General features: G+C 40.4%; 1 protein-coding gene across 1 annotated transcript in view; it reads left to right on the top strand.

Annotated features, from left to right (window-relative positions):
* Positions 1 to 19,387, top strand: part of LOC6530987 (5-hydroxytryptamine receptor 2A) — a 56,417-nt gene extending 37,030 nt beyond the window's left edge. Inside the window, exons 6-11 of the mRNA XM_015196281.2 lie at positions 5,675 to 5,864; positions 5,940 to 6,077; positions 11,066 to 11,296; positions 15,333 to 16,217; positions 16,639 to 16,760; positions 17,938 to 19,387. Of these exons, the coding sequence (XP_015051767.1) occupies positions 5,675 to 5,864; positions 5,940 to 6,077; positions 11,066 to 11,296; positions 15,333 to 16,217; positions 16,639 to 16,737 (1,543 nt within the window). The 3' untranslated portion in view covers positions 16,738 to 16,760; positions 17,938 to 19,387. The remainder of the gene's footprint in view (positions 1 to 5,674; positions 5,865 to 5,939; positions 6,078 to 11,065; positions 11,297 to 15,332; positions 16,218 to 16,638; positions 16,761 to 17,937) is intronic.
* Positions 19,388 to 19,571: the final 184 nt, after the last annotated feature.

Genomic DNA, 19,571 nt, shown 5'->3' with positions numbered 1-19,571 from the left:
AGTCCCGCAACCGTATTGCCCGCAAAATTATGCAAATCGTTAGAATATGCAAAAACCTGTAACCTGTAATGGCCTTAATTCAACTTAATCGACTAAGCTGTTGACCTGGAATAATACACGCCGAATAAGCTAACATATTTAAAATAATCACGAGCATTCTAAAAGCGCTTGAAAATTGGTTTTGCTTAGCGAAAAATATATAAATTCGTTTTAATCGATATTTTCGCATTTTTGACCGCCAGAATTAGCTTTGAGTAGATAATTTCTAATTTATGTACATATATATGCTTATAATAGCAATATAAGTTTAAGCTAGCCATCTTATAATTATGCCTCTATATATCATAACTTTGTAATTAAAAGTTATTCAGACCTGTAGATCCTCGGGCCATTTCATGAATTTCAGTTGCAATATGCTGGCTTAAACAGGAAGTCCTTCCTGAAATGGGAGGTGCAGTGGTTCCACGGGTATTTTCATATTGAGCTCTTAGGCGGATGCGTGCACTCAATGCAATGCGAATGCGAATGCAAATACTCACAGCAGACATACACAGCGGAGTACACACCGAATTAAAAACGAACCGAATGCAAGGATATTCAGGCACGCATAAGGACTCGCAGGAAGCGCAGCAGGGCAGCCAGACAGTAATCAGCACACTTGGATGCACCCCACAAGCGCAAGGAGCCCAAGGATTCGTATTTGGGGAGCAGCCAGCAGACTTTGCCTGTCCTTTGTTTTCTTCTTGTAATTTACATAAGTTTCTCGTGTGCCCATCGCCTTTTGTCAGCGCGTGTGTGTGTGTGTGTGTGCCAGTCGTAAATTACAATTGCTGGCCTCCCTTTGGGGCACGCATAGGTTACGCACGCAACTCTCACACACACACACGCTGATGGCACAGCTGAGGGAAGAAAAATAGGTCTTACATTCAAAAAAAAATTTTACTCAAAAATTAAGGATTTTAGTTTTTATAACTTATAGCATGATTGAAGCTAATAAGATATGTATCTATTCTTTAGACACCAATTAAGTATATACATATATTACAATAGATTAGATTTCGGGGAGGGTTTATTATTTTTTTGTTGTATTTATTATGCACAATTGTAGTTCCACATTTTCGCGCACAATTGTACACATGCTCGGAGTCGAAGAAAGGGTCCTGTAATCAAGAAAAGACGCATCCTGCAGCAGCTGTGCGGCAACTAGAAAACTTTTAGCGTGGCCCAGCACAATGTTTTATGGATAATTCCTGTTGCGTTTATTAAAAGAATAAACCAAACTTGCCGTTGTTCTATATGCGCACAAAACGGGGAAATTAACCGAGTCGTGGAAAAGCCGGAAACGAAAAGAGATATAAAACAGTATAAAGTTATATATTTCAATAAGAATTTCAGAGGGACGGAGAGGGGAATGCGCGGCATCAAGCCCTTTTGCCCTGCAATATTAAACTCTGTTGACCGAAAAAAAGAACTCTTGAGCAGCGGAATGCGGTAAGCCGGCTGGCCATTTTCCTTGGGAACTTGGAACTGGGAACTGGGAACTTGGCCACGTAAGCACGTTTTAAATTGAATTTCGCTGTGGACCAGCCGCTTGTCAGCACAACGGACGCATTGAAAACGGGGAACTCGGGAAAAATTTCCATCAAAACGAGGCCCAGTGGCTGTAATCCTTATGGAAAAAACAAAGAAGCAGGACAGAGTGGAGAATATAAGTGGCAGAAATGTGACAAGTAAAAATAGTCAACAGCTCCTAAAGCTTTATTTAATAACATATTTTACCATTAAATCATTCAGTTTCCGGTTCATTGAATTTAAATTGGTTTGTGAATAAAAAGTTATTAATGAACAAAAAAAAACATGATTTAATGACATTTACTTGGCTTTTTTCACTCCTTTATATTTAATCAAAGTGCGAGTGATAACAATTATCAATTACATATTTTTTCATGTGTAAACAAAAAAGTAAATAAATTTAGTTGTTTAACATAATACATGAAGCTTTTTTCCAATTTTTTTTATTTTAGAAATTGATTAATAAATATTTGAGGTAGAGTTTAGTAGTTATTTGCTGTACTGCGTTTATGACTTTAATTGCAATGCAGCTGCCAAGTGAAGAACAAATATTCGGAGGTGAAAATGGGATGGCCATCTATTGTTTTACCGCAGCCATTGTTAAGTGCAAGAGGGAACAAGTAGTTTTACAAAAATTTAATCATGCCACAGATGCCGCAGGGCTTAGAACAAAACAAAACTATTACCGGCACATGTGAACCCATCAACCCAGCTATTTTCCCATTTTCCTCTTGTTCGCAGCACAAAAAAAGGGCAGCCGCAGGTGAATAAAATCCACTTTTTGTTTATGCTTTTGTTTTGCCTTTTTTTTTGTTTTATTCCATACTCTACGCTGAGCTGATTTCGAATGTAATGCAATCGATTAGCCGAGTGGAGATATAAGCAATATATAGGGGAAAAGGGAAAAAAATTTACATCTACCTATGTGTTGGAAAAATAAAGTCATAAAGCATAAAACGTAAACAGCAGGCGACAGGCATCAAATATGCATTGAAATGGGAATTGCAAAAAACGCCATGAAACGATCCGATGCGAAGATAAATATTGACTGTCACCACTTGACAATATATAAAATTTCAATTTCAATTAATTATGGACGGCTTATAAAGCCAGTCGCATTCTCCGCCTTTTGTTCTAAATGGATTTGTATTAATGAGTTTGTGGCCTGTGTGCAAATAAATTTCCACTCACTGCATTGTGAATTTTTAATGGGATGATATTCCTAATTTAAAGCATTTCTTTATGGCTTTCTTAGGTTTATTAATATAAGTCCAACCAACTAAATTTGCTCACAACATATTAACAAAATTAATGATTGAGTTTATGAAGCCAAAATGATTTGGAAAATATTAAAAAAAAAACGTACATACTTAGCTTAAGGCATCCTCCTACCAACCATTATTTTCTTTTCAATTTTCTCGCCGTAGGCAGCTACAAGAGTAATGACTTTCTTGTGTGCTAGGCGCGCAATTTTTAAATGCATTAAAAAAGTGTTACACTCGAGTGCCGCACATTTATCACACACTCTAGCCCAAAAATGAAAAGAAATCATTCACACACACTTAGGCATAGACAGGGTATAATAGAAAAATCGCATTTAAATTGTTTGGCTCACAAATAAATCGTTATAATTCATCACTCAACTTAACTTGGTGACGAACGTCGCCAGATACACTCACCCAAAATTGATTGACTTCAATTTAATTGAATCTTATCGGCAGACATAACCGACGGGCATATTTCTTTCTATAACAAATTATTATCCACTCCTCGTATGAGTTACACAAATTGCGGAACGGCAATACTTTTACGAAAGCATGACAGACACTTTATTAGGTTTCGCTATTAATTTGCATAGATTTTTCATTGCCTATGCACGGCACAGCACAATCTTTTCAAAAAGCCTCCTTTTTTTGTAGGAAAATAAAAAAGAGGCAACAAATACATACAAATACATACAAATACATCCGAATACATATATATATTCACGCGCCGCACTGACATCGAAATCGCAAAATTCCATTAATTTTAAGCAGTCAATCAAAATTGCCAACTTGAAGTCGATTATATTATGCTAATGAATTTAGGAGGGGCACACTGACGTAGACCGGCTGTTGGCCACCAAAGTTGTCCTAGCCAGAGGACACGCCGGAATATATATCGTATATATCGGAATATGTATTCGGAAGCGCCACGAGACAGTCAGATTCAGGGCAGACATAAGTCATCGACCAACAGCAGCCATCATCATTCATTATTATTTATTATTTGCGCACAGCACACATGGCGTATGCGTGATGTGCGAGAAGGAGTCAGCGGTGCAAATGGTGATCGTATGTTATTAAAACTTAATGAAAAATACACTTTAATGGAGATTTAGTTTGCAGAATTCCCACAATTAAGTGACACTTAATTGCTTTCACGCAGCGGCATTTACAAATATTTATAAAGCTGTCATTTAAGTGCTCAATTGTAGACAAATTAAATTATGCTCTATGGCCAAAAGGGCACTTCACATCGGTTTACCCTGGCCACATACATATACACATAGATCCCATCTATGGCTCATTTCGAGTGCTTAGTCAACTCATTTGGCTGTTGATTTCCACTTACACGAATACACACACACACACAGAATCAGACAAACACACACACACACACTAGCAAAGAGACTTTCTCAGCCATCTCGGCATGGCAATATAATATTTGTTTATGCAAATTGCATTTAATTAATACATAAACATGTGTTGGCCGGGGCATCATCAGGATGCTGAGATGGTTTTTGGCTGCCGTCTAAAGCTCTGCGGTCGAGCCGCGGTATCTGAAAATGAAGGAAGCTCCAGCCATTACTTGTTAGCATTTGAGAAATTCTGAAATATGCGGTTTCCTGGCGTTAATTTCTTCAAGCCGCAACACAGATGAGATGAAGCATATTTTTAGCCTCGAACTCAAAGTCTGGAACACGGTTTTTTATGGAATGCCAGCTCTCTAGGGGATTTCACTAGTAACTTTAAAGGATACGCAGCTTACTTAAAGGCTGTGGGATTTAAATGATTGACAAGCTTAAAAGTTAATATTATTATAATTAAAGTGTGTGGAACTAACACCGATAGTTCCCATAACGATTCCTGTTTAAGTACCATTATATCCACGCTTTCCCCACGGCTATTAGCACTTTAATGGCAGCATCATCAGTGGCAGTGGCAGTGGCAGTGGCAGTGGCAGTGGCGCATTATACACAACGCTACCAGAATAGTGGAACTTACGGTGGCGTTTTCTATTTGTTCAAGTGTGTTGCCGACCACGTAACGTTTTAAAAACTCGTTTAGGAATGTTGTGCGGGCCAAAACCAAATGGGAAAATAGCTTACAGACAAACATGTGTAGGTGGATTCGAACGAATGGGGAATGCCCTCACTTCGGGCCAGCAAGCAAGCATGAACGAAAATAGCCATTACTAACTCAATTTAAGCCAATGAAGTCGGAACTAACTGGGCCAAAAGCAAAACCAAACATAAGAGAATGTGAGCTGAATTTTTGGCCTCATTAAGTGTGTGAGTCCCCTAAGATGCTACCAGCCATTCGGCTTAAAAAAAAAACTTTTTATTCACAGCATCAATGAGTAGACTAACCTCACTGTGCCAAAGCTACGAAAAATGGAAATTTTAAAAATGCCTCCCACACACACACACACACACACGCACACACCAACACTTTGACGCAGACATACATAAAACATGTTTTGGCCCGGTCGGCAAATAGAAAAAACCAACAAAAAAGGTTGTTACAAAGCGCTGCGGAAAACTGTTAGACGGAAACTGAATATCGAACACGTTTCTTTACTTTGTCGCCTAGCCATATGTGCCTGTGTATGAGTGAGTTAGTGAGTGTGTGTGTATATGTGTTGGCAGCGCCTAGATTTATGCAGCATTTTATTTAAATTTCTGCGGTCTCGGATAATGGAGTAGCTAAGCGACCATGTTAAAGTGGCCGCAATTGTATATAAATTGAAAATGGCCTGCTACTTTATGATTTATATTTGATATTGTAATGTACTCTTGGCATTTTATTAAATCTATGTGTTTTTTTTTCCTATTTTGCAGTTACTGGGCGGTGACCAATATAGATTACATCCACTCGCGGACCAGCAATCGCGTCTTCATGATGATCTTTTGCGTTTGGACGGCGGCGGTGATTGTCTCCTTGGCGCCACAGTTCGGCTGGAAGGATCCCGATTATCTGCAGCGCATCGAGCAGCAAAAGTGCATGGTCTCGCAGGATGTTTCCTATCAGGTAGGCACAACACAGCAAGGACCTCGACCATGCGAACGCTGTTATTTTAATCACATGGCCGTTGCCTTTTTCCAGGTATTTGCCACCTGTTGCACATTTTACGTGCCACTGCTGGTCATCCTGGCGTTGTACTGGAAAATCTATCAAACGGCCCGCAAACGCATCCATCGTCGTCGACCGCGACCCGTCGATGCGGCGGTCAATAATAATCAGGTAAAGTGCAGACTTCATATGCAATAAGCGTCATCGATTGACTGCGTTAATTGAGCGGCCTTAATGGCATACATAATGCGCCTTTGCCCTAATCGATTACTGGTTATCCTTAGTTAAGCTAAAACTTTAAAGGGAAGTACATACATTAAATAATAAACTAAATAGTAGCGAATCCTGTTTTACCTAAATTAAAGCTTAAGTTTCAACCCAAAGTTAACCATTGAAGAGTTATATAATGGACACCCTATATAACATCAATGCCACAGCATGGCCATTGCAATTATGCTCTCGATTGGAGGCAAACCGCGCCCATTTAGGCCACAATTTCGACCAAACCCACTCGGCTCAGTCGAAGGCCAAACCGCAGGCAGCATTCCGAAATTTCTGTGCACATATCTTGGGGCATGACCTTATGAAATTACGCCGTTCAATTTAAATATGCATAGCATACTGCGGCGAAACCCAAAGGATGTGGGGGTTGTAATTAGTCGGTATCATCCCGAATGAATAAAATATGCATTGCAAAGGATTTTTCTATGCCCAGTGGAGAGGAAAAGCTAAGAAAGCGGGGGCAGGCAGAGCTTAAGTTAAGCATACGCCACGTGGACATTAAAGCCTTCTTGGCCGAAAGTTGAGCGATAAGTGGCATCTTGTCCAGACTGGCGTGTGTGTGTTTCAGAGTGTGTGTGTGTGTGTGTGAGTGCTTTGGCCAGAACTTTCTACCCTAATGCGGCAGCTGGTCAAACTAATACGCACAGGATGTGCTCAAGTCCGGCCTGGCCAAATTGTAATTTTGTTTTCGCTCCGAGAAGAAAGAATTTTTTAACAAGTTCCGAGTTGTTGATCAACGAAATTAAAAACTAATTTTCGTTGCAAAGAATCTTCCGCTTGACTTTGCGTAACTTTTAATGCGCGATAGTGTATCTAGAGTTTGGTCATCACTTTGTTGCCCTCTAACTGACTTTTTCGCCAGGACATTTTATTTATTTTTTCTTCAATCTTGACCTGCTGGCAAGCTGCTACTTAGCTTAAGCTTAGTGCTTACTAAATTGAAAATGACCATTTGACGTAAAAATGTTTGCAACCACTTACAAACACATGCGCTTTTACGTACAGCTGCGGTCACCGAAATAGTATCTAGTATCGCACATAGTCCATGGTACCAAGCATTCATATACTTAAAACAATGAGGACTTAACTTAATAATTGGAATGCTGCTTTTGAACAGACACCTTTATAACAATGTTTGATTACACGCAATACTACGTATCTTGCTATTATTTTGACCGCGCCTGTGCGAAGCCACGTGTGTGCATATCACACTGACTGGAGCGAAAAGTCATTGGAATCACAAATTCAATGCGCAAACAAGGCAAGTTGTCCACTATTTGCCATCCGTACACATGTCCTGTCCTGTCCTGTCCCATGTCCTGCCCCGATGTCCTGCCATGCCAGCTATGCCTGCTCCCATGTCCACCGATGATGTCCGGCCCAATCTAGCTGGCCTCACATGCGTGCTTTAGTTACATGTCAACACACTTACCCGCACACCCACAGCACACACACACCACACATACACCCACATCCACATCCACATCCATTTAGTGCCACTCACTAGTCGGGGGGTTCGGGTTCGGTTCCCACAGAGCTGCTTGTTGATTTTAGAATATATTTACCCGGCACACACATCTGATATATCCCTTACACCCGTTCTGTTGACCATGCGATCGAATTGAAAAGATTTCCCGCCACTCACGGATGTTTGGAGGCACCAGGAAAGGGCATTAGTCCTGCGACTTCTTGTTTATTGGTTTTATTTGCCCGTTCTTTAATAACTAAATGCTTTCAAATCGAAAATTGCTTTCCTTCGCATTGACAAGGGTATACGTAAAATCGCTACATTTTGTCCACCATTTTTGTGGCTAAAAAGGGTTTTTGGCCTGTATAAATTTCAAGCTAATTGCCCTTGCATTCGGTATGTTTATTGGCAAATTGTTAAATAATTCGATGGCGCAAAGCTGCCTAATCGAATTCCCATATGTAACTATCATTGGACAAAACTAATTTTTCGCTCCAAACTCGATGTTTGTACTTTTAATTAAAATGTAATTTTCATGCCGGTCACACACACGCGCACACGTTACACATTGATTTTGCAATTAACTGATGGCCAAACAGCAATTAAGCCAAACAGGTATTATCCTTAATTTAGCTATTGGCATTATGTTCAAACGAGCCAGCAGCAAATGCTATTTATAATCCAGCAAAGCGGACTGAGCCAAATGCCCACTGGGCAATATGCCATCACTACAATCACATTTGCAAGAATATCTCGAATTGATTGCTGCAGATATTGACACTATTTTCATAGCCAAACATGTGACAAAACAGTCAAGTTCCTGGCCTCGCATGAGTGAAAAGCATATTTGGCCAAATCGCCATCTGTGACACACAAAGACGTGTTTGTGTCTGCGTTCAAACGAGAAAAATACTTGGCAAAATCAACAGCAAAAATGAACAGCAAGACTACCAGAAAAATTCTAGTTGGAATTAATTTTTAAAGCACAGACAATCTTTTGTTAAGCAATCAATACATTTAATAACACGTTATACATTTTTCAATAAAGCTAAAATGTATTATTTAACATGCAATTACTGCTGCTATTAAAACAATCAATTAAAGCAATAATAAGTAATTATTAATTATTTAACTCTAACACAACAATCCATTCAAACGCTTTGATCGTTCTATTCAGCGACAAATGTAAACAAAAATTTTAATTATTTTTAGGAAAAAATGCAGTCTCTATTGTGTGTCAGTTGAGGCTGAGCTTGCATTTGATTTTGCTGTTATTTATTGCGGATTTATTTTAATTTTTGCCTAGATGCCTTCGCAGCAGGACCCTTGGTCCATAGGAGCCATAAATTTTGTTGCCCAGTGTAGTTAATACCAGAGCATTCTTGTCACACTCAGAACCAACATAAATCGCATGGAAACACATTATGGAATACACGCACATACTCGTACGGAGGCATTTCTTTTGCAGGCCGAACATGTGTCCCGGCAAGAAAAACAATTAAATAAGAAAACAATTTACATAAATTAGCTAAAGTGCCAGAAATGGCTAAGGACCAAGGAGTCAGGACTACAGAATGAGTGTATCGTTTATGCAAACGCTTAAATACACAGAAAAACAGTTGGCTGACAGCACATCTGCATAAAATTCACATTGAGCCGAGGTTTTGTATCCGCATCCTTATCGTTATTGCCAAACTGCTGAAAAGAGAGCTCTTATCGCTCTTATCACGTGCATGTGTGTGTTTGTGTGTGTGTGCTGTATGCTTATGTTGGCCATGTTTTCCTAGCTATTTTGGTATTTAAGTAACAGACAACAGACAAGTGCGTAGATACTTTAGTTTTTCCCAAAGGAGTCTTGCTCCGCATTTGTTTTCTTGTTTTCTTTTTTGCCATAGAATTAATGGCTTTGCTCTTGCACTTCAAATTTATATAGGTGGAAATTCAATGAAATTTTTCCTCCAGTCGGCAATTGAAATTTAATACTAGCTTTAACCTGAAGCCCGTTATTTATTAATTTCGAACAGACAGCTAACTCCCACTGGGCCATCTCATTTTACCGCCCCTTTCTGTTTCGTGCCTAATTAAGCTTAAACTCTTCAATATTTAATAAGCTATCTGACCGTAGAACTTTTACCTCTACTTTGGCAAACCCACAAGGCACTTGACTAAGATTTTCCTACTCAATTCTGCCATAGTTTCTGGCCCACAAAATGAAGGTCACACACATGGGTCATGGCTGTAAACCCATTTAATACTATTTGCGCAAATATTCACACCACTTTTGCATCGCCATCGAGTCATCGAGTCGGAACCCTTTGCCTATTGCCCATTGCCTTTATCCCAAACTCTGAAATGCCCGCACACGAAGGCAAAATCAGCATAATTTTATTTATTTAAAGCAATATCGACTTGCCAAAAGGGTCAACAATCGGAGGCTAAGGCGACAAAGATGACGAGGCCGATGGAAAAGGGTTGGACTACTCAATTACTTTAATTTGGTGGGATTGAAGGCGACGAAAAATACGCACACAAAGGAGATATATTTGGAAAATAAGAAAGCCGACGTTTTGCTACACTTTGTGTAAGGAAAATGCTGAACTGTTCAGATTTTTCTAAATTAGATGCCTATCCTTTGTCTTTGGATATAGTTGTTCAATGAATATATGACCAATTTTTCATACTTTATTATGTAAATGAATCTCAAAAAATCATTTATTATTTAAAGAGTTTAATATTTTTTTAGAATTTCTTCTTAAACACTTCACTGTTCAGCCAGCCCAATTAGCATTGAACTTAAAATAGAACTTTATTGAATTTTCATCAGACAAAAATCGACTACAAGTCGGAGTTCATTGTACCTAAGAACTGAATACACTACCAAATCTCAAAAAATAAAAAAAGGATATGCGGCTGGGAAAAAATCAAAGAGGTCAAGCGCTGGGTGCAGTCAAACGTGAAATTTATTTTGAGATGCCGGGCGGTCAGGCGAAGTGGGCCATTTGGGAGATGTTTTGGGGTGACTGTAACAAATACACACAATTTATTTACGGGACGCAACCCACTTACATATGCATATGGTAACAGGAAGACAAAAATATAAAAAAAGTGGAAAAAAAGTGCGGATCAGATGGGATCTTTTGGTTCGGCCTAAAACTTTTTTGGATATGCGTACAAATTGCGGTTTATTGAAGCGTAAGGCAGAAAAAGCCGAAAATGTAAATTTTGCTACCGCTCTTTTGTTATTCATTTTAATGCTGTGCGGAGAAGTATGAATTTAATTTGAAGTCATGCACACACGGGGTCAAAGGGCAAAAAATCAATGCAAAAGCAACTAGAGCACTCTACTGGCCACCTCTCTCTCTCTCTCTATCTCTCTCACCAGCCATCTATCCATCTCTATCTCTTTCAGCCGGACGGAGGTGCGGCAACAGATACGAAACTTAATCGACTGCGTCTACGCCTCGGCAGATTCTCCACGGCCAAATCCAAAGCCGGAAGTGCCGTTGGCGTCTCAGGACCCGCATCCGGGGGCAGGGCTTTGGGCCTGGTCGATGGCAACTCAACGAACACGGTCAACACCGTCGAGGACACCGAGTTTAGCAGCTCGAATGTGGACAACAAAAGTCGGGCAGGCGTCGAGGTATGTGAGCAATACAAGCACTTAAAACTAATATAGGAAAGTTGCCTTAAAATACAATTAAATTGTTGCTATAATTATTACTGGAGTGAGTATACATATTTGATCTCCTTAATAAGAAATATTTCAGAAGCTTTACATAGTGTTAGTTAAATACACAGCAAATCAATGTCAAAACTTTAATGGCAAAAATCTAAAAAATCTTTTTCTCATACCATATTTTTTCCAAGTGCACCAAAGAAACAAAGCGCATTTTTGGATTTAAAGCCAATTTCATAACGCCTGACATGTGCCCAACGATCTGGGTTTTTGCTTCCTGTGCCCGAAATGCACACGCACACTTTAATGAAAGGCACACAGCTACACAGATACGTATACAGATTGAGATACAGATACTCCGGCAGATACTCTGGGCTGACCAAAAATAAACCCACCAGAGTTCAGCTCATTTCTCGCTTTATTATGCGACTCCAACTAGAATGTGCCCTTTGGCCTGCTGTCGCTTTTCTTTTACCTTTGGGGGATTGAAATGATTTTTCCTCTTGGCTGGCTACCTTTTCAGTGGGATGGCCCATCCCATAGTGGGCCACCATTCCCAGCCTTTTTTTTTCACCCGGCTAATGTCTCATTAGCCCAGCTGGCGTCGCAGCAATATGCACTTGAGAATTCCTGGGGAAACATTTCCCGATAATGATCCGAGCGGATGCCATGGTGCGATTAACCTTTTCCTTGTCTGCCACCGACAAATTCCTTGATGAATGAATGGCATAGACATGTTACTTCTCAGTTATTTTATACTTTAAAATAGTTGAAAAAATATACGATTTATCTATAGTCACTTTCAATTAGATATATAATGACATTTTTGTTTTTTGATAATTGTAAGTTAAGCGGTATGCATTAGTTGTAGGATAAGAAGCAGTCTCCCAAGAATAAGCCCCAAAAATCCAGGCAAATTATCCGCCACTCGAACAAAATGTCAGCGATAAAATGCAGGCAAGGCTTTTATTTGCGAAGCCCAAGCAAATCGAGGGGGTAGATGGTAGATGGCTCAAACCCAAATTTGTATTTAGCCGCATTTTATGTACTTCAATTTTCGGCCAGCGATTTTATGGCTAAAAAATAATCCAGCGGGGCGCCACACACACACACACATTCAATAATAACACGCATTTAAGCGAAGGGGCGAAAGCAAGCCATAAAAGAGCAGAGCCAAAATAAATTGCTTGAACGTTTTGTTTGCATTGCTACAAGCCGGGCCAATACCTTTGCACTGGTCGAAACGAGGTGGCGAAGTCAAGGCGACTTGGCCAAAGGCCAGGGGTCAGAGGTCAGAGGGCGGGGGGCAGAGGGCGTAGCCGGAATCGCCAGGTTCGTGCCGGTTAAGTAATAGCAAAGTCAAATATAAGCTGTGACAAGGATACGCCTCCACCCCCCGGCATGCAAAAGGCGAGAGAGAGAGAGAGACAGGACAACAGGAGCGAGAAAGCCGGATCAAATGAAAATCAGATGAAATAAACAATTGCAAAGATCGATTTTGCGAATACTCTAACCGAAAAGTGGGTCCAAAGATATGAGGAGAAACCTGAAATCAAAGTGTCCAAAAGAGCTGCATCCAAAGCACATCATCTTAATACCTTGGCATAAATTGCTGCATACTTTTAAACAGCTTCCACTTTATTTGCTGCCAACTTATTTAAGCTCTTTTAAAATTCCTTTGAGCAATATGCAAATTATTTTCTTACTAACAAAATGTAGTTTAAGCAACAAACTTCTAGCCAAAAATGCTAAGGCGTAAGAAAGGGTATGAAAACAAAATAGCAACAGGAGCCAAAAGACAGTTGAAGAAAGAGAAATATGGGGGTTGACTTTGGGGCCTTTGACTTCTTGACCCGTGGATTTCGATTGCGATTCGCATTCTGATTCTGGGCCGCCTAACAAGGCACTCAATACGCTTGAGTAATTGAGCAAAATATGTTGATGGCTTATGGCTAACAGCTTTCGTTTCCATTCGCTTGGCCAACACAGCTCCCCAATCGCCCCAATTGCCCCACCCCGCTCTCTTCGCTCCACTTCCACTCACCCAATTCTGGACCTGAGATTAAATATTTACTTGGGAATGGCTTTCACACACCTCTCCCTTGCGTGCCGTCTCCTCTTCGGCAAATAAGTGGACGGGCAAATAAATAAACAAACACACTTTTGCACGCATGGCCCAAAGCAAATATATAAATTTATTACCATATAGTTGTGTGTGGGTTAAATATGTCAAAAAAAAAGAAAAACAAAAAGTGTACAGAAAAGTGTGCACAAAAAATAGGAAAAAGGCAACATTTGTATATTGCGCCACAGTTTTGTATTTATTGAAGCTGGTCTATAATTAAGGCGAAATGAATGTCCTTCGGTGCAGGTGCAAAGCTGTAAAACTGCAAAATTGCGAAATTCTCTGTATTCCAATGTTCAAATCCCCCCCTCATTTCCCATTTCCCCGATGCTTTTCCATTGTTACCCACATTTCGGTATCAGTAAATTAAACTTCGCTCTTTGCTTTGGCAATTGGATGCTTTGTTCACGATTTGTCTTTGGCTTCTCATTGATTTCCTGGGGCTTTCATTTTCCTGGCTGTGCCCCCTTGCAACATATTAAAAATGCTGCAGAAAGGGGCACCAAATTACAATGCCCGTGACAATGCCGCTCAGCAGAGTGGACCCAAAATCCCAAATTAAAAGCATCTAGTTCTAAGCCATAAAAAAATATATTTTTTCAGTCTTTTACTTTAGCTAGTTTCACCAGCTCTAAGGTTTCAGCAACTCCAGTTGCAGCAGCTCTAAGGTATTTAATTTTGCAAATTTTCTAATATCACATTTTCATTCTGAGGCGCACAATTGGTCCACCCTAATGTCCACATATGTTATGTTTCTAGGATTCACTGTGGTTGCTTTGTGTTCAGTCACAATTGGCCAATGGCCATTGAATTTGATATGGACTATAGTAAGCTCCTGTCCAGCGATTTATGTCATGTCTCCATTGTTCGCCGAGCATCAGTTTTTATTTTCTGAATTTGAATGTCTTCCCAGTCGCACAAATTACACACTCAACACAATATGTTTCAAAATTTATGGCAGCATCAGAGTCATAAAATTCATTTGGTCAGGCCATTAATAAACTTGGCTTAGTTGCAAGAACAATGGTGATGGCAAATAGATAGGAATATCATAATTAAAATGATACATTTTTCTGTGAAACGTATAAATAAATATATGATAGAATTTCTTAAAAGCTGACTTAAATATAAATTTATAGACACGTTTTAATGCTATAAAAGCAACTGCTGTGTAGTAAATACTAATAACCGATAAGAAGTAATCATTTTTAATCGAAACTATCGCGTTAATCGCTCGCCCACTCACATCGCTAGTTGATACCGCTATCGCCCGCAAAAGGTGCCAGCTGCGTAGTAGACACAATTTATCACACGTAAAGTTCATTTTAGCACCTTGCGGCCACTTCCGCCCGACGCACACCTACGGCCTGCCTCAAATTACAGGTGATTATGGGAATTTTAGTGCTAGACAAGCCGTTAGCAGGACCGGCTCCTCAAATATGTACGTTACATCCGGCAAATTGCCTAGCAGCCCTTTTTCGAGTGGCCGGGGTCCGATAAAAAAATTATGGGGGGAAATGGGGGAATGGTGCCCAAAATGGGCAACGAGCTTAACGAAAGTAAATATTTACACTCTGATTTTATTCATTTACCGAAATTTATGGCCCCAGCGCCATGAAATTTGATGAGCAGTAAATATATTTATGAATGCAATGCGGCCACTGATTTAAAATGCTAATTTGGCGCATAAAATTTCCATCCGCGGTTCCGGAGTTGGTGAACTATATTTTATATCCGACGTAATTGGCTTTCTGGTATAAAGAATTACAAATACTATTGGGGTATTAAATAAAAATATCAAATGTAATTAGACATACATTGTATATCTTTTTTGGAAGTTTTAAACGATTCTAAACGATCTCGTTTCTATTGCAGGCACCCAGCACATCTGGCAGCCAGATAGCCACCGTGTCGCACCTGGTTGCGCTGGCCAAGCAGCAGGGCAAGTCCACTGCCAAATCCACATCCGCCGTCAACGGGGCTGCCCCATCGGGCAGGGATGAGGATGATGGCGTCCAGGGACCAGAACGCGGGGAGCAGGAGCAGGATCGCGAGGAGCAGGAGGAGCGGGAAGAGCAGCTTGGCCCGCAGGCCACAACCGCAACATCAGCAACGACAGCGGCAGACTCCAACGAGGTGGAGGAGCAGTGCAAGGCCAACGGGGTGGAGGTGCTGGAGGATCCGCAGTTGCAACAGCAGCTGGAACAAGTGCAGCAGCTGCAGAAGTCGGCCAAATCGGGCGGTGGAGGTGGAGGTGGTGCCAGTACGTCAAATGCCACCACAATTACGTCGATATCAGCGCTATCGCCACAAACGCCAACATCGCAGGGAATTGGAATCGCCGGCGCTGCCGCTGGACCGATGACGGCCAAAACCAGCACGCTGACGAGCTGCAACCAGTCGCATCCGCTATGCGGCACCGCCAACGAATCCCCATCGACCCCAGAGCCACGTAGCCGCCCACCGGCGACACCGCTGCAGCAGCCACATCAGCAGGCGCATCAGCAGCAGCAGCAGCAGCAACTCTCCAGCATCGCCAATCCGATGCAGAAGGTGAACAAGCGGAAGGAGACCCTGGAGGCCAAAAGGGAACGGAAGGCGGCCAAGACGCTGGCCATCATCACCGGCGCCTTCGTCGTCTGCTGGCTGCCCTTCTTCGTCATGGCCCTGACCATGCCCCTCTGTGCCGCCTGCCAGATCAGCGATTCGGTGGCCTCGCTCTTCCTTTGGCTGGGCTACTTCAACTCCACCCTCAATCCGGTAAATGGAATAATAAATAAATGGCTAAGTAACTGCAGGCGTAGTGCATGAACTTGTCAAAACTTTGCATATATATAAAGAAATTTTAAGACGTTCGCAGCTTCACAGCTTGTCTGTTTTCTTTGCAAAGAGTTTGTAACATATTAGTTAGCCGCTTCACCAATAGACAAGAACTTTCAATTTTAATAATGAACTTTTAACGAACTTTTTCGAGAGTTGTTCATAAATAATCTTTAGCACTATGCATATATAAGAAATCAATCTTCAGCACTTTGCTTATACAAGAAATCAATCTTCAACTATTTTTAATATCTAAAAATTTTCTGAAAGAAAAGTAAAACTAAAGGGTTTCGCTTGCTTATTAGTAATTTAAACTGTTGTTAAAGGAATTCACTGTTGATTAAATAACTCCCTCTTGCAGGTTATCTACACCATCTTCAGTCCGGAGTTCCGACAGGCCTTCAAGCGCATCCTCTTCGGCGGCCACCGACCAGTCCACTACCGCAGCGGGAAGCTCTAGATAGTGCATGCGAAGAGGCGAAGGTGAGGGCTCCTTGGGGAAGCCAATGTACAGCGATGGGGGTGCACTGCAAGAAAAATATATGCAACACACGTCTCATAATAGAAAGATACTAACAGGAATTCTGTTGTTTAAGTGGCAAATATCTAGAGTAGCAATTATCCTGAAACGGTTTAAAAGCATGCAGAAAAATGTTGCATACTTTTAGGCAGTTTAACAGTATGCAGCGAATTTTTGCATACTTTTAGGCGGTTTAACAGAGTGCAGTGAATTGTTGCATACTTTTAGGCAGCCAAATAAGAGTTTTCCATTCATTAACCTTAAGGTCGCAAAGTTTTTTTATTATAATGATTATGTACGTAATGTAAATGCATGAGATATATGAATATTGTTTGCCGTGTACCTTGTCCTTGTGTGCCGCAGTTATGGTTATTGAGTTAGACAATTTAGCCGACAGCCATTGGAAACATTTTGAATCGATTCAACGCACACGCAATTGCATTCTTTTGCTGTTATTGTGTTATTGTCCCTAGCTGGCAAGTTTCAATTTGCAATGCTCCAAGCCAGACCCGAAATTGATATTGCTCGAGTTGAGTGGAAAGTGCAGCAGTAGGAATTTCCAAGGAGTTTCCCCGCCAGGAACTGAAACCATTGTTTAGCTCAAAAAAATAAAAAAAAAATCAACCGAAGGGTAGAACTTTTGAACCTAGAGCCAAAGTTTTATCAGACCTTTATCTTTTATCGGACCTGTCAACCGCACCCAGTCATGTTGGTCAATGCGATAGAATTATGCCACACAGCTCAGTTAAAAACATTCCCGCTTAAGGACCAAGCAAAACCGAAATCTAAATCGGGGAAATGGCTTTTTATCTACAAAGAGGAGGGGGTGGGCGCATAAGTTTTGAATAGTTACCATTTGCGTTTGCTGAAGGAAGAGCCATCTGCATGTGGCAGCAGTTAAATCTTTGCCATTCATTCGTTTTCATTTCCAAAGGCAACATGAAAGTTAAATTAAGTAACATTAATTTGAAGAATTTCCTGCTTAGTTGAGCGCCCCGCCATTTCCGATGAGCTTTTCCGTGAATGCAGAAAGTTTTCACCAAGGGGGCTGGTGTTTTCAGTTCAGTTCAGTTCAGTATTCAGCCACCAGCCATTCACACTTCACTAATGAATCCTTGCACTTGCACCATCTCCTTGCAGACGCTTCTGCTAAACGGACCAGCGGATGTTGATCTAACCTCTTCGGCTATAACCAGGCGAGGATTAACGCATCTTGTATACCAAAGACGATGAAGGAGAATCAAGGACGAGGACGCAGGATCGCGGAGCAGTCGCATAACCAGTAGTTGTTAAGTGTGTACATAGCAGATTGAATTGAATGTTAACCTATGCTAATATATATTGTGTTAGATTTAGCTAAATTTATAGAGCCAAGTGGAGACTGTTTTTAGAAGCAAACAAAAAAGTTGATCATTGTGAGGGGAGATGCCACCAAGGAAATACAAAATGCAAAAGTATCTAATCAAAATAACTAGAACTAAGCCACCACCAAAAACACTACCGCATAATTGACATAACGAGCAATCTACTACCAATTTGTATGTGTTTTCCAACTTAACGTGAATTGTATAACTCATAACCATGTTAGGCGTTAGACTCTATCTCTCTTCTCTGCTTCAGGTAAGGGACTATAGATCGGTAATTGGGAAATGGGAAATGGGAAATAGGAAATGGAAAATGGGAATCAAGGCATTGGAATCGTTATAACTGAAGCGAGCACTCGATTATGTATAGCCCAGCTAGAGACATTTAATAAGCATATTGCATCGTAGACTTAAGTACATTTGTTGAGCATCGTACTAAACTGTAATATTGATATAGGATCTATAAATAATCGAACCGGTGGAAGCCAGTTTAAATTTAATTTAAACGTATTGTTAATGCCACAACTAGGTAAATTACATTTAAAACTGTTGTACTATTACGTATGTATGTTAGATCGGTAACTATGTGTCGAGGATTTCTTTGAATAAGCTGGCATATTACGTATCACATAAGCAAACAGTTCGAATGACATGTAATATTTGATGAGCAAACTACTTTCGGGAAAAATGGGTAAAACGTAATTAGCTAAAATAAACCAAAAAAAAACGTTAGAGCATACACTGCATAATGACATATGGTACATATATGTTAGTTTAGACTAGGCGGGTATCATGATGTTTTACCTTCACAAAACTACCAAGCGAACTATTCGAAAACCAAAATCAAAACTTTACGAAAACTTTAAGCCGACATCATTACCTAGCGACTAAGTGTTTGCAGATCTGTCTATCTTTAATAAAAACAAAAAACCAATAGAAATAAGCCAAGTCCCACTGGCACCATACCTCGCAATAATTCGAAAGGACACACACACAGTTTTCTAGCTAAAAATTGCCAAAGGCGGTTTCGTTTATTTGTTGCCATTTAACTTTTTATTCTCAGTTCAAACAAATTGGCGCGCATTTTGAAAAGAATTATTGCTTGGTATGCGGGCCGATTTTCCGGGAATTTCGCTAAACAAACAGCATAAGTTAAACTAACGAGATTACTATAAAATTCATTGGCTGCAATTTAAATAAAAATTCAACTTTCATGCAAGAAGGAAGTCTCGAAGTTTCATTTCGGAATCAGTGGATTTTTGTAAATTTGGGTTGGTTAACTAAAGAAAACGAAAAACCTTTATAGCCTATTATAAACTTCATACAATTATTAACATTCTGCTAACAGCACAGTGATTAACATTCTTCTAACAGCACAATCAGTAACATTCTGCTAACAGCACAGTGATT

This window comes from Drosophila yakuba, chromosome 2R (assembly GCF_016746365.2).
Source record: "Drosophila yakuba strain Tai18E2 chromosome 2R, Prin_Dyak_Tai18E2_2.1, whole genome shotgun sequence".
In the NCBI taxonomy this organism is placed as follows: Eukaryota; Metazoa; Arthropoda; class Insecta; order Diptera; family Drosophilidae; genus Drosophila; species Drosophila yakuba.
This window is presented reverse-complemented; position numbering and strand designations above follow the sequence as displayed.